General features: G+C 38.0%; 1 protein-coding gene across 1 annotated transcript; it reads right to left on the bottom strand.

Moving 5' to 3' along the window:
• Positions 1 to 9,574: 9,574 nt before the first annotated feature.
• Positions 9,575 to 14,990, bottom strand: LOC130245469 (CUB and zona pellucida-like domain-containing protein 1). Its single transcript, XM_056478163.1, has 9 exons — positions 14,905 to 14,990; positions 14,682 to 14,823; positions 14,346 to 14,489; positions 14,203 to 14,258; positions 13,827 to 14,005; positions 13,342 to 13,742; positions 13,131 to 13,227; positions 10,713 to 10,896; positions 9,575 to 10,627 (listed from the first exon to the last, which is right to left on the bottom strand). The coding sequence occupies exons 1-9, from the start codon at positions 14,987 to 14,989 to the stop codon at positions 10,479 to 10,481; spliced, it is 1,437 nt and encodes a 478-aa protein (XP_056334138.1). The 5' UTR covers position 14,990; the 3' UTR covers positions 9,575 to 10,478.
• Between the last annotated feature and the right edge of the window lie 261 nt (positions 14,991 to 15,251).

Here is a 15,251-nt window from a genome sequence, read left to right as displayed (position 1 = left end):
CTAACTCCGCACAAAAATGCCAAATGACCCAGCCGGGGCTCGAACCAGCGACCTTCTTACTGTGAGACGATCGTGCTACCCACTTCACATGGCATAAAACATATTCTATAATAAGATAAGTGTGTTCATACAAAAAAAAAAGAGATATAAACTCAGTCTGATCAAAGGGATTTTAAATTCAGGAAGAATATTCCTGTTGTTCCTGTCCTGCAACCTCAGCAGCATGTCAATTTATTTTTGCCACCTGGATAGTTTTGCTTTCTTGTAAATCACCTGGTGTATTGATGACATGGAAGTAAGATGGTTTCGCTAGAAGAATATTTTTTTATTGTTTAAGCATTTTAACCCATAGCTATTTAGGGTGTTGCTTGAAATAGGTGCAGTGATGGGTTTTATTGTTTATTATTTCTTCTACAACCCCAAATCAGAAAAAGAATGGAAAACGCAAATAAAAAGAAAGTAGTGATTTCCAAACTTACTTTCACTTGTATTTCATTGCAGGTGATATAAACACAAAATATTTCACGTTTTATCTTGTGAACTTCAGCTCATATGTAAATATACATCCTGTCCTGTCATTCAGACCTCCAACACATTCCAAAAAAAGTTGTGACATGTTAGAACACCATCTCTCATCCAGATAAATACAATCCACCTCTGGACGCCAGATCTTGCCAGGAAGTGTCAGTCAGGTATACGGACAACAAGTCAGCAGAGTTTCCAATACCCAAACCTGTTAACCAGTATTCAACTGAATTACAGTCTCCTATCAATATAGGAATGGACTGAGAAAACCAGAGAGGAGCAGAAGCAGGAGATGAAGTCGTGATGATAAAGGAAGAGCAGCGTTTATTGAATAATCTTAGCTGCATATGATTCAACAAGAATCCAACAAGTGTTATTATACGACAAGCAACAGCAATTAAAAATTACTGCTTCACAACATTGTCCAGAGACAATACAGCCCTTGCAATGGAGACATTCTCTTATCTTTTACGCTTGAAAGCAAGTCTTGGTTAAATCCACAGTCATAAGATTATAACAATATGGAAAAATAAATAATAATAAAGCAATAATTATATAAAAATATGAGTAACAAAATATAAAAACCATAATAAAATCACAAATAATAAAAATCAAATCATCAACTAATGATCAATAAAATGATAATTATATAAATGACTAATGATTATATGATTAAATAAAATAATTAAATGAAAAATAAATGAATATAAACAAATGAAAATAAAACACAACAGAAATAAATGGTTGCTTTCTTGAAACAACACACACAAGTTCGCTACAAGGATTCACAGATCCTTAGTTAGATTCTTCAGACCGGAGCACTTTAGGGCTAGTAATCAGCTAAATCGGTGACTTAATGATGTGATTGGAAACAGGTGATGTCAACAGGTGATTGTAATTATGATTCGATACAAAAGCAACATCCAAGAAAGGATTAGTCCAGGGATGTCTAAACTTTTTGGGCCGTAGTTTGAACACCCCTGGTCTAGTCCTTTAGGAGCAAAGATGGGCGAGGATCGCCAGTTTGCCAACAAATACATGAGAAAATTATTGAAAGGCTTAAAAACAATGTTCCTCGAAAAAAGAGAGGAAGATATTTGGATATTTCACCTTCAACAGTGCCTAACTTCATTAAAAGATTCAAGGAAGGGCACAAACCTAAGCTTAATAGCCAAGATCTCTGACCCCTTAGGCGGCACTGCATCGTATATCCTCATTTATCTATAAGCGATATCACCACATGGGTTCAGGACTACTTTGGCAAACTTTTGTCAAGTACCCCAATACATAGTGACATCCACAAATACCAGTGAAAACTGTACTGTGCCAAAAGTAAGCCCTATGTTAACAGTGTCCAGATATGCCATGTACTGTGTGTACTGTGGTCAGATGAATCAGTATTTCAGATATTTTTGGGGGAGAAATGTATGCTGTGGTCTCCGGACCAAAGAAGAAAAAAATCATCCAGACTGTTACCAGCAACAAGTCCAAAAGCCAGGGTCTGTCATGGTATGGGGTTGTGTCAGTGCCCTTGGCAAATGTAACTTTCACTTCTGTGCTTGCACCTTTAATGCTGAAAAGTACTTAGAGATATTGGAGCACAATATGCTGGCTTCTTTTCCGGGGACGCCCATGCATATTTCAACAAGACAATGCAAAACCACATTCTTTACTCATTAGTCCTGGCAGTGGAGGAAGATGATACAGGAACTTGACTGGCTTGTCTGCAGTCCCGACCTGTCTCCAATAGTGAATGTGTGGCACATTTTGAAGTGCAACATGCGTCAACGAAGCCCTCGTTCTGTTGCTCACCTTAAGACTTGTTTGCAGGAAGTATGGGACAAAATTACACTTGAAACACTTCATCACTTGGTGACTCAGTCCCTAAACGTCTTTTAAGTGTCGTGAAAAGGAATGGCAACACTACAAAGTGGTGAAGGCTTTACTGATACAACTTTTTAAGACTGTGTTACAAGAACCGAAATTGGAATACGTGTTTATTTGAAGAAAAAAAGAATAATAATCACGAGGAACACATTAAATAATGTGTGTTGTATTGTCTGAAATGAAATACAAGTCAAAATAAATTTAGAAATCTCTTCTTTATTTTTTATTTGCGTTTTCCATATTGTCACAACCTCTTTTGAGTTGGGGTTGTATAAACATAGACATAAACGATAAACTGCAGAGGAAAGCACCACAGTCATGATGGCTCAATGTCATCACAATATTTGGAGAGAGTGTGTGACCATTTTTATTACCCAGATTAATGGTCCAGTCCAGCTCCAAGCTCTGCCAGTGTCTCCCAAACTCTTTGCTATGTCCTGGTCTTATTACTCCTTCTGCACAATTTTTAAAATTACAACATTTAAATAAATTCAACTATTAAAATGCATAATTATTTTGTGCTTTCTGGTTGAAAATGTCTTTGATTTTACTACTTATGCTTTTTATGTTTTTTTTAATGGTTGTAGTCTGTTGTGTTGATCAATACGGGCCCTCTGACAACATTTCGAGGGTGCTCCTAATAGTATCTCTGGGGGCTCCAAAACAGCATGTGCCCTTATAATCGTCCTAACTTCGGATGTCCTATATTTTTTAGATGATAACTGTTGATCAAGTGACGGAAGTCTAAAATTACTCAGATAGAAAAGAAAAGTAGGTCACCATTTACTCACCCTGAAGTCTTCCCACATTTGAATAGTTTAAATACTTTGTCTTGCTAATGCAAAATATACAGTATTAACTGGAGCTATACACTGCTTTCTGCAGTGTATAGCTCCAGAAAATTTCTAATTTCTATTTTATGCAAATAAAACTTTTTTTTGTACAATTTTATACGTCTATAATACACAATTTTGTTTTACAGCATGTCTTTTACTTCTATAAATGTTCTTCTTTTCTCACGTGTCTGTATGTATGAAGGTATTTACACCGAGCTCCTGAAAACTACAGAAAACTGTATGTTTGTAGAGCACTAGCAAATAAAGCTCATTCTGATTCTGAGAACTGATTGTGAACTGATTTAGAAATTGTTTAAATTTTGGCTTCTGAATTTTGAATGCATGAGTAATGTTTAAAGTTAAGGTTTGCCTGTATTTTATTTAAGGAATTGTAACTTTAAACTCTACTCATTTTGTATATACAAAACATCTCAGAAGTCAATTGTCCAATTTATTTTGGACCCTTAACAAGTGGGAGGAGCATATGCAAACTATTGTAATTCCTTTAGCGTTCACCTGATTTGAATGTAAATACCCTCAAATTAAAGATGACACTCTGCAGTTAAGCCCATCTTCATTTCATTTCAAATCCGTTGGGTTGGTGTATAGAGCCAAAAATGTTAGAATTGTGTCAGTGTCCAAATATTTATGGATCTAAGGTTGTTTTAAGGTTTTAATTTCTTTAAAATAATAATGAAACCTCATGTTGGCGTGGGTTTCTTCCAGGTGCTCTGGTTTCCCCCACTGTCCAAAGACATGTGGTATGAGTGAGTGTGTGTGTGTGTGTGTGTGTGTGTGTGTGTGTGTGTGTGTGCGTGTGTGTGTGTGTGTGTGCGCGTGTAAATAAGTGAATGTTTCCCAGTACTGGGTTGCAGCTGGAAGGGCATCCGCTGTGTAAAACACATGCTGGATAAGTTGGTGGTTCATGGAAAACGCTGATGAATAAAGGGACTAAGCCGAAGGAAAACTAATGAATGAAATTGAGTGTTCAAAATGATCTACGCTCAAAAAAAAGATGGTTAAAAAAACTATTCAATTTTCATTTTAAATATTAATCCAAAGGTTGCATTTGTCCATTTTTTTACCCCACAATGTGTTAAATCAACCCGGATTTTAATGTTTATTTATATATATATATATGGAAAATGTGATATTAGGAAATCCTGAAATTACTTTTAAAAAAACACAGAAGTGATGGGTATGACTTGGTTTCATGTTTTAAACTCATCTTTAATGACTTTCAGCTTCTTTCCACATGCCATCAAATGTGGAAATGCCATATCACAAATCTATTTAAAACACTGGCCGTTTTTAAACTGCACAAAAAGAGATAAAATTAAAGCTGAAAAGTTAATAAACACATTCCAATAAGGAGAAAATTCACATTCCACAAAGCAGATTTCAGATGAAAATTTCTCAAATAGAAATGAAAAGTAGGTCACCATTTACTCACCCTGAAGTCTTCCTACATTTAAATAGTTTAAATACTTTGTGTCTTGCCAATGCAAAATATACAGTATTAACTGGAACTATACAATCTGAGAAATACAGGTTTGAAAGCCGTCACTGATGTTTCTTTTCAAAAGATACGTGTTTATATTGACTGTAAAGGGTCTATGTTAGTACTTTTACATTTCAGGAGGTATGCTTTTATACCTTTTATATACAGTACTCTAAAAAAATGTATACCTGCTTTAATGCTTATCCCAATACAGTACTGTTATCATGTTTGTGCACACTGCAGATACGACACACATTTTTATTATATGCAAATCAAATTTTTTGTACAATTTTGTATAATACACAATTTTATTTTACAGCATGTCTTTTACTTCTATAAATGTTCTTCTTTTCTGACATGTCTGAATGGATGTATGAAGGTATTTACACAGAGCTCCTGAAAACTACAACAAACACCTCTGTTTGTCGTGCAAATAAAGCTCATTCTGGTTCTGAGAACTGATTGTGAACTGATTTGGAAATTGTTTAGATTTTAGCTGCTGAATTTTAAATGCATGAGTAATGTTTAAAGGTAAGGTTTGCCTGTATTTTTTAATGAAGTGTCACTATAAACATTTTGTATACAGCAGGGGTCTCAAATTCAATTTACCTGGGGGCCGCTGGAGGCAGAGCCTGGGTGAGGCTGGGCCGCATCAGGTTTTCCACAAGAAATAATTATTTTATTAATTTATAATGTCTAATTTGTTTTTTTTAAATCTTATTTTGTGTTTAAAAAATAAAAATAAAGATATTTGTGAAGGTTGGAATTTTTTTAAACACAAAATAAGATGAAAAATAAACAAATTAGAAATTAATAAAATAACACACGGTTCATGCAACCTTCGCATACACAATTACACACGTGCAGGTATTCACAGCGCACAAGTTAATGTAGAATCCATTAAAATAAATACAGGAAAGCAAAACATGAATATCTGACATTTCCCGGAACAGGATCAGGCAAGATCAAATTAAGCACTGATTTATATACATTTATCTACGTGTAATGAAGTGTTGTGAATGAAGCGCTCTGGGACGGATGTCCCAATAGAAACGAGGCCGCCAGCCAGATACAGGAGAAAACACTCCATGGCAACGCGGCTGTAACTTTCACAAATGTTTCTCTGCCTGCGTCATGTCAGCCGATGTCCCGCCCCCGAGAGCCATATACCCCACCATGATTGGTGGGTTCGTTCAGCTCCGCACACAGCACTGTAAAATTCCATACATATCAAACTCGCGGGCTGCACTAACATTAAACTTGCAGATTAAGGCAGGTGCCACAAACTATCATCCCGCATTTGGCCTGCGGGCAGGAGTTTGAGACCCCTGATATACAGTTATGCCTATAAATATTTGGACACTGACACAATTCTAACATTTTTGGCTCTAAACACCAACATAATGGATTGGAAATTAAACGAACAAGATGTGCTTTAACTACAGACTGTCAGCTTTAATTTGAGGGTATTTACATCCAAACCAAGTGAATGGTGTCGGAATTACAACAGTTTTCATATGTGCCTCCCACTTGTTAAGGGTTCAAAATTAGTTGGACAAGTGACTTCTAAGCTGTTCCATGGCCAGGTGTGTGTTATTCCCTCACTATCCCAATTACAATGAGCAGATAAAAGGTCCAGAGTTCAAGTGTGCTATTTGTGTTTGTAATCTGTTACTGTCAACTCTCAAGATGAGATCCAAAGAGCTGCCACTGTCAGTCAAGGAAGCCATCATTAGGCTGAAAAAACAAAACAAACCCATCAGAGAGATAGCAAAAACATTAGGCGTGGCCAAAAAAACTATTTGGGACATTACAAAGAACGCACGAGTGAGCTCAGCAACACCAAAAGACCCAGAAGACCATATAAACAACTGTGGTGGACGACCAAAAATTCTTTCCCGGGTGAAGAAAACACCCTTCACAACAGTTAGCCAGATCAAGAACACTCTCCAGGAGGTAGGTGTATGTGTGTCAGAGTCAACTATCAAAACAAGACTACACCAGAGTGAATACAGAGGGTTCACCACAAGATGTAAACCATTGGTGAGCCTCAAAAACAGGAAGACCAGATTAGAGTTCTAAAAAAGCCTTCACGGTGCTGGACCAACATCCTATGGACAGACGAGATCAAGATCAACTTGTAAGAAGAGTATGGAGAAGAAAAGGAACTGCTCATGATTTCTAGCAGTGAAGCATTGTGGTAGTAGTGACATGGCGTTGACATGTATGCCTGTCAATGTAACTGGTTCTCTTGTATTTATTGATGATGTGACTGCTGATAAAAGCCACAGGATAAATTGACCCTTCGCTAAGCCACACCCAAAAACCGCCACCCACCAATCATGGCAAAGCAACCGTAGGTACACGCAGGGGCTCTGTCAAGCTTTCACGCAAAGGAAACAAGCCAAAGTGTTGTGCAATTGGATTGTGCAAATCTGACACCGATATCCTAAAATTTGGACAGGGTGGTGGATTTTTTTTCCCCTTTTCAAATCCTAAAACCAAAGGGGAGAAATGCCAGTGTGGATCAAGCTCTGTGAGGGGCGCTAAAGGAGCGGAGATAAGTTGGTTTTGTTTTGATATTCCTGACACATTCAGTGATAGACCGACGGCAATAACTCGCACACATCTTACCCTAAAAAGATCTAAACTGTGTTTCCTACAAAAATACAAAGCAGGTTATGTTTCCCAGCTGTCTTTTTTTTCTGCTCGATATTATGAGCACTGCTCCGTTTAAGCCCTCGCCATTGTAGTCAAACTAATAGCAATCATATTTCCATCAATTTCAAGCAACGAATATTAGAACTTTCATATCAACAGAACAAAACCGAGATGTGATCATAATCTGGGCACTTGCTTCACCCGCAGCTGTTTTTCAGTCATTTATAACCCTCGTTCCCATGTCAGAGCTACAATATACCAATGTTTTTGTCGGTCTTTTGGAGATTTAGTCATTGGTGACGATGTTATAGATAGATGTTATGCTTTTTATTTGGTGTCGAAATAATATTTGCTGGTAGGGAAAATCTATTTGTTCACTTCTGCTATTTATATTTTGATTTGCAGTTTATTTATTTATTCCACTTAGCTGCTAATTAGAATAGAAACTGGATAAAGAGCACACAAACATACTGACAGTAATAGGGTAACTTAATGTACATTGTTATGGGTCAGAGATGCTAATATTTGGTACAAATCCGCCAATTTCTCTTTTCTGGCTCTTCTTTCTATGAATGAATGATGTAAAAGCACTGTCCATGTGTGTTTCCTTGTCGGTTAGTAATGCTATATTTCATTGCACAACAGGCTTTTTGGCTAAAAATAGAGAAATCACGCTTTAATTTGTTATTATTAGATTATTTTGAAATTTCACCTCTCCTGCTGTGCATGAACTAACATCAAGCTGTTGAATGGTCAGCGTATGAGGCGGCTAGGCTAAGCTAGCTTCAATTTTGATTGAATTATTTTCTAATCGGTTGCCTATTATGTGGTGAACATACCCCTGTAATGCATACTGCAGTCCTTTTTTGTCTGGCTTTCTCGGATATCTCACCTGTTTGCCAAAAATTACTAATTATATCCCTGGCAATGTCTGACACCGGCGCATACACATTGTAATAGACGTGCCAGAAAGCTTGACAGGCGTAGCAACAGTAACTAAGGAGGGCGGGGCTTAGCGAAGGTTCAATTTTGAAGTGATTCGGGCAATATTTTCTGCTCATATTAAGCCAAATACTTTAGAACTCATTGGACGGTGCTTTACAGAGCAGATGGAGAATGACCCAAAGCACACTGCAAAAGCAACCAAAGAATTTTTGAAGGGAAATAAGTGGAATGTTATGCAATGGCCAAGTTAATCACCTGTTTTGAATCTGATTAAGCTTGCATTTCACTTGCTGAAGACAAAACTGAAGGGAAAATGCCCCAAGAACAAGTAGGAACTGAAGACAGTTGCTGTTGAGGCCTGGCAGAGCACCACCAGGAATGAAACCCAGCGTCTGGTGATGTCTATGCATTCCAGACTTCTGGCTGTAACTGACTGAAAATGATTTGCAACCAAGTATTAAAAAGAGAAAGTTTGATTTATGATTATTTTTCTGTCCAATTACTTTGGGTCCCTTAACAAGTGGGAGGAGCATATACAAACTGTTGTAATTCCTTCAGCGTTCACCTGATTTGAATGTAAATACCCTCAAATTAAAGATGACACTCTGCAGTTAAGCCCATCTTCATTTCATTTCAAATCTGTTGCGTTGGTGTATAGAGCCAAAAATGTTAGAATTGTGTCAGTGTCCAAATATTTATGGATCTAACTGTATATGTATAAGGTTGTTTTAAGGTTTAATTTCTTTAAAATAATAATGACACCCCATGTTGGTGTGGGTTTCTTCCAGGTACTCTGGTTTCCCCCACTGTCCAAAGACATGCGGTATGAGTGTGTGTGTGTGTGTATAAATAAGTGAATGTTTCCCAGTACTGGGTTGCAGCTGGAAGGGCATCCGCTGTGTAAAACATATGCTGGATAAGTTGGTGGTTCATTCTGCTGTGGCGACCCATGATGAATAAGGGGATTAAGTCGAAGGAAAATGAATGAATGAATGAATGAAATTGAGTGTACAAAATGATCTACGCTCCAAAAACCTTGGTTAACAAAAACAATTTTCATTTTGAATATTAACCCAAAGGTTGCATGTGTCCATTTTTTTACCCCACATTGTATTAAATCAACCCTGATTTTAATGTTTATATATATATATGGAAAATGTGATATTAGGAAATCCTGAAATTACTTTAAAAAAACACAGAAGTGATGGGTATGACTTGGTTTCATGTTTTAAACTCATCTTTAATGACTTTCAGCTTCTTTCCACATGCCATCAAATGTGGAAATGCCATATCACAAATCAATTTAAAACACTGGCCATTTTTAAACTGCACAAAAAGAGATAAAATTAAAGCTGAAAGTTAATAAACACATTCCAATAAGGAGAAAATTCACATTCCACAAAGCAGATTTCAGATGAAAATTTCTCAAATAGAAATGAAAAGTAGGTCACCATTTACTCACCCTGAAGTCTTCCTACATTTAAATAGTTTAAATACTTTGTGTCTTGCCAATGCAAAATATACAGTATTAACTGGAGCTATACACTCTGAGAAATACAGGTTTGAAAGCCGTCACTGATGTTTCTTTTCAAAAGATACGTGTTTATATTGACTGTAAAGGGTCTATGTTAGTACTTTTACATTTCAGGAGGTATGCTTTTATACCTTTTATATACAGTACTGTAAAAAATGTATGCCTGCTTTAATGCTTATCCCAATACAGTACTGTTATCATGTTTGTGCTCACTGCAGATACGACACACATTTTTATTATATGCAAATCAAATTTTTTTGTACAATTTTACACATCTATATTAAACTATTTTATTTTACAGTATGTCTTTTACTTCTATAAATGTTCTTCTTTTCTGACATGTCTGAATGTATGTATGAAGGTATTTACACAGAGCTCCTGAAAACTACAACAAACTCCTGTGTTTGTCGCACACTAGCAAAAAAAGCTCATGTGTTCTCGAAGCCTATTTTAAGGTCAGAAAATATATCAATGACGACAAAGGCAAGAAAACCACACGTTGACCAAATAGATTTTCACCAACAAGCTTAGAAATAGTGTTTTCACAGTTAAAATATTGCATCAGGCTTTGGGAAAGATGCTGACATATTTAAAAGTCGTTTGATGGCAAGGATTTCCTTCTGATCCTGGGCGTCTTGGATGTGTAGACGATCACAGCGCAAATCATAGCAGTAATGGCCACCAGACACCCAGCGACGACAGCAAGGTTTACATTCAATCCCAGATTCACAGTGACCTCTGAAATGCGAGTAAAGGTTGCAGTGGTTAACACACTAGTTAAGGATACAATCATGTTACTAAATATGAAGTTATGCTGTCTTACGTGATGGGCTCCTCCTTAGCCGTATGGGTCCCTGGGAGATGAAGTGATTGCTGGTCTGGATGGGGGCGTCTCTTTTGTTGATGTTGTGTGAAGGTGGAGCGACAGTGCTGTTGATGCAGCCCTGAGAGCAGCGAGTGTTGGGAACGCCTGTCTGACATACGATGATGGAGCAGCTGATGAACACCTACAGATGAGCAGGGGGAGAGGAAGAAGACAAAAAGCCAAGAGACAATGAGAGAGTTCAACAGAAATGTTTCATTTCACTTATAAATATGTGCTTGTATTTAAAGGTTCAAGATGTTAGCAGATTTGTGTGTTGAGCATCACTTAAGACTATGTTAGCACCTGTTAGCTTTAATTGTGGGGAAAACTGGATAATTTTGAGCTTTTGTCTGCAAATTTCATCTTCTGGGTTTAAAAGAATTTTTGGGGCGGGATCAAAATCGGTGACGTAGCGCAAAACTGCAAGTGGAGTGATGATGCATCGGTTTCTCATTATTATTCATAGCTGAGTTTTCTTATCCTATGAAAAGACCCTGCTTAATTATTCATGACTGCACATGCCTTCCCAAGGGAAGACCTGCCAAGCTGTGAGACCCAATGACTGGGTGAGACCGCATCCACGGACTTTGCATACGGCATGTAGTATTGAGCTGTTCACGAAGGGTCGTAAGTGTTTGTTTCCATGATCCACTGGGTTTGTTGTATGTTTTTCCCTGTGATGCTGTCAGGGCCGATATAGCAAAGCTGTTGATTTTTTTTTTTTCCGGGAGAGCAGTACAAGAATTGGAGAATGGCGGACTTTGTCTTTTCTCAGTTGAGTTCGTTCACATTCAGACACATCGCCGTGCTGCTGTGTTTGCCTAAATCCTCCAGATTACCAGCAGGGCTAATGGTTAAAATAGGCAAGAGACCTGCTGCACTGAGTCTGCATTCAGACCCAGGGATTGAGGGAGAAGTCCTCATCTATAGTGTTTAACACGATTATCTTTATAATTATATAAATTGTGGTTGTATGTATATGAAATTATGAATAACAAATGTAGCAGGACATTAAATTACTGTTTATTTCCTTGCATTTTAACTTTGTAAACTATAAAATAATGCGTCGTCTCATGGTTTGTGTCTCATTTTGTGTCAACAGTTGTTTGCTCCCCTCCTTCTCCCCTGCTCTGCTGACCACGCCCACTCCTGCCTCTGTTCGCAGAGCTCCACGCCCATTATGATGCATTTTTTTGAAAAAATTCTGAGGTAGACTTGAACCGAAAGAGGGGGTTTTCATGGCCCTTTAAGATCTTAGTACAAGGGTGTCCAAACTCGATTCTGGAGGGCCAGTGTTCTGCTGAGTTTAGCTCCAACTTGCTTCAATACACCTGCCAGGACGTTTCTAGGGCTGCGTCCGAAATTGCCTACTACTCAATAGGTACTGCATTTGAATTGAAATGTACTACTCGGCCATTAGAAAAGTACCCTCTATGCAGTATGAATGCCAGTAGTATGAATGGAACTCAGACGTACTACAGCCACCGTTTTGTCATCATCACGTGACCTACCCACGTCAGTTGCATCAATTCACTCCCATTCATGAATTCTCTCATGGGGCATCATGGGATATCGTAGCGTGTATCCGATGCACACTTCGGAATCTCGACGGAAGTGGTAGGTCATCCGAGTGCTCCTTACATACTGTTTTTCGAATTCTATGAATTTGGACACTACTCAGCTCGCATCCTGTTTTATGTACTATATAGTATGTGATTCCGGAAGGAGCCTAATATATCTAGTAAGAGCTTGATTAGCTGGTTCAGGTGTGTTTGATCAGGGTTGGAGCTAAACTCTCCATGACACCGGCCTGCTAGGCCAGAGTTTGGACATCCCGGGCTAAGTAAGTCCATATCAGAGTGTGTGAGTGGAATTGCTTGATTTGGTTGGGTTTTTTATTGAACCAAAATCGCATGTTCACAGCCCATAATGTAATTGATTTAATTCACCTGCAGTTTGACTGTCAGGGAATCTGACCAATCATAATATTCTGTGCCCCTCTCACTGACCACCATTTTGGTCCAACATACAAAATAGTCTGACAATTCAAGTGTAGTATAGCTTGAAACATTGGCAATTAACATGACTAAATAGTTAAAATGTGCTGGGACGGGCAACGCAGACTGAACATAGCCAGAAAGGCTGGGCTACATACAATTTCATCCTGTTCCTAAACTTAGAGTGAATGAAATGAATATGGTTGTGTGGAGGGCATCACCATCAACTGAATGAACAACTGGAAATGCAAGGACTCTAGAATAATGAACAATTTTTTTCTATTTTTTGGACCACATAATTTTACTTTATGGAGACTAAATTATGTGCAGTATTGTCATTGGACTCATAAACATAGTCTGGACTAAATAGGACTCTAACCTGGTCTTGAAACCCAGTGAATTTGAAGGCCGCCATTTCAAACTCAACATATGGTTGGTGACTTGAGAAAAACTGAACTGTTTCATCCATGTTGCATCTGAAATGGGAAGAAGCACTTGATTATTTTTTGCCTGGTAACTGATTAGACATATTGTGTAACATTGATACGGTCAGATAATGTAAATGCTTGAATGTGTTTGTAGAATCTCACCCATTGGTGATGATGGGATAGGAGACCGGGTAATTGGGAGTATCATAAGGTGTAGCCATACAGGACTCAAGAAACAGCTCAGTGTTTGTGACTGGATAGTCCGGCTGGATCTTCATGTAGATCATATCTCCCACATCATACTCAAGTGGGTAGGCACTTGGATCCGTCATGTTTTGGAAACTGTTAGTTGGGTAAAACTCAAAGTGATAGTTCAATGTGCCAAAACTCTTTTCTGAGACTTTGATAGGAGACTTGTGAGTATCAAACGCCTGTGAAACGTCTGCATTTTTCTGGTACGTGCATATAATTTCAATTTCTATGTTGTTATTTCTGCTTTTAATGTCCTGGGGATCAGCAAATGTAACAACTTTGTTCTTAAAGATGAGTTCATTGTTTGTCTCCTACAAAGAAACAGAAGATTTGATATCGTTTAGCTCTGGGATTCACAAGATCTACATGTTCTTGTTGTTTTGCAAATGCTTCACCTCTAACGTAGTGCCACATTTATCAAGAGGTGTGCTGGCGTACACATCAGTACTGTTGGAGTAAAGCTGACAAGAAGGATCTATCAGTCTCAGTTGGTCACCCCTGAGGTTTTGGATGGAAGATCTCAATATTGTGACTGACATTGAGTTTGCTGAGCAGGTTACATGTGCCACGGGTCCTGTGAAAAATATTAATGGTGAATGGCATGCAAAGACAATTCTTTAAAGCAGGATGTTTTTATGGAGGGAGGAATAAATGTGTAGTGCAAGATGAGTCATCAATACTTGTCTGTTTTCCTGGAAAATACAAGCATTATGTATATACAATATGTCTTTTCATAGAAAAAGAATTATCATTTGAGTCTGTTTTACATACCTTCACTAACCACCTCTGCAACAACACACCTCATCTCAGACTGGTAAATATCAGACCTTACAACAGAATGATTTTTGTCAAGCGTCATAGCATGATTAAAGTGGTTACAAAATTGTAAAGAACATTGACTTTTTGTAACATACATGTGCTGGGCCTCTGCAATGAAGCAAAATGGAAAGTGTTGACCATAGTTTTCTTGAGTTGGTGTCCAGTTAACCACATATTCTCCAGTGGTGGCTTTGGTCTTTGTGCTGTTTAATGGTCCACTTATGATGACATCAATAATTCTAGATGACAGAAACAACAACAACCAAATATAAACACTAAGAGACAAATAACATTAGTGTAAAAAATGGTTAATGTTGTATGCATGGAAGAACCAGGCAAGGGTTGTGGGCTAATATGCAATTCCAAATTAAGTTGCAGTTTAGTTCAGTTTTATTTTAAAACAAGCCCAAATACGCCTTTTCCCAAAATACCTCGAAAAAGATGCAACAGCATTCACTCTAATCTCAAACTCATGATTTACACGAGCCTGCAAGAGTTCTCCATGTAGAGGTGTTGGGTAGAGGAACTGTGGCAGATATTGACCCTCAACACAAGATGGTGCTAGACTGCCAACTGAAATGCAGGAACAGTGTTAATTCAAATACATGTATCAATATAATATTGAAGCTCAGTGTACAAACCTTCCAAACATACCTTGAAAAGAAAACTGAAGAGGAATTTTGCTCAGTGGTAAAATAGTTGGTGCTGTGGATGTTATAATGGTAGTTGTAGGAGTCATTGTAGGTGCTGCTGTAAGAGTTGTTTGTGTTGTGGTAAGAGTTGTTTGAGTTATTGTAGGGGTTGTTGTAGGTTCTGGCATTGTTGTTTGTGCAGGTGTGGGTGTTGTTGTGGGTTCTGGTGTTGTTGTGGCTGCAGGTGTTGTTGGAGGATTTGTTGTGGTGGTTGTTGTGGGTTCTGGTGTTGTTGTTGGTGCAGGTGTGGGTGTTGTTGTGGGTTCTGGTGTTGTTGTGGCTGCAGGTGTTGTTGGAGGATTTGTTGTG

The sequence above is a fragment of the Danio aesculapii genome, chromosome 18 (assembly GCF_903798145.1).
Source record: "Danio aesculapii chromosome 18, fDanAes4.1, whole genome shotgun sequence".
Lineage (NCBI taxonomy): Eukaryota > Metazoa > Chordata > Actinopteri > Cypriniformes > Danionidae > Danio > Danio aesculapii.
Note: the sequence above shows the minus strand (reverse complement) of the source record. Positions and strands in the feature narration are given on the sequence as shown.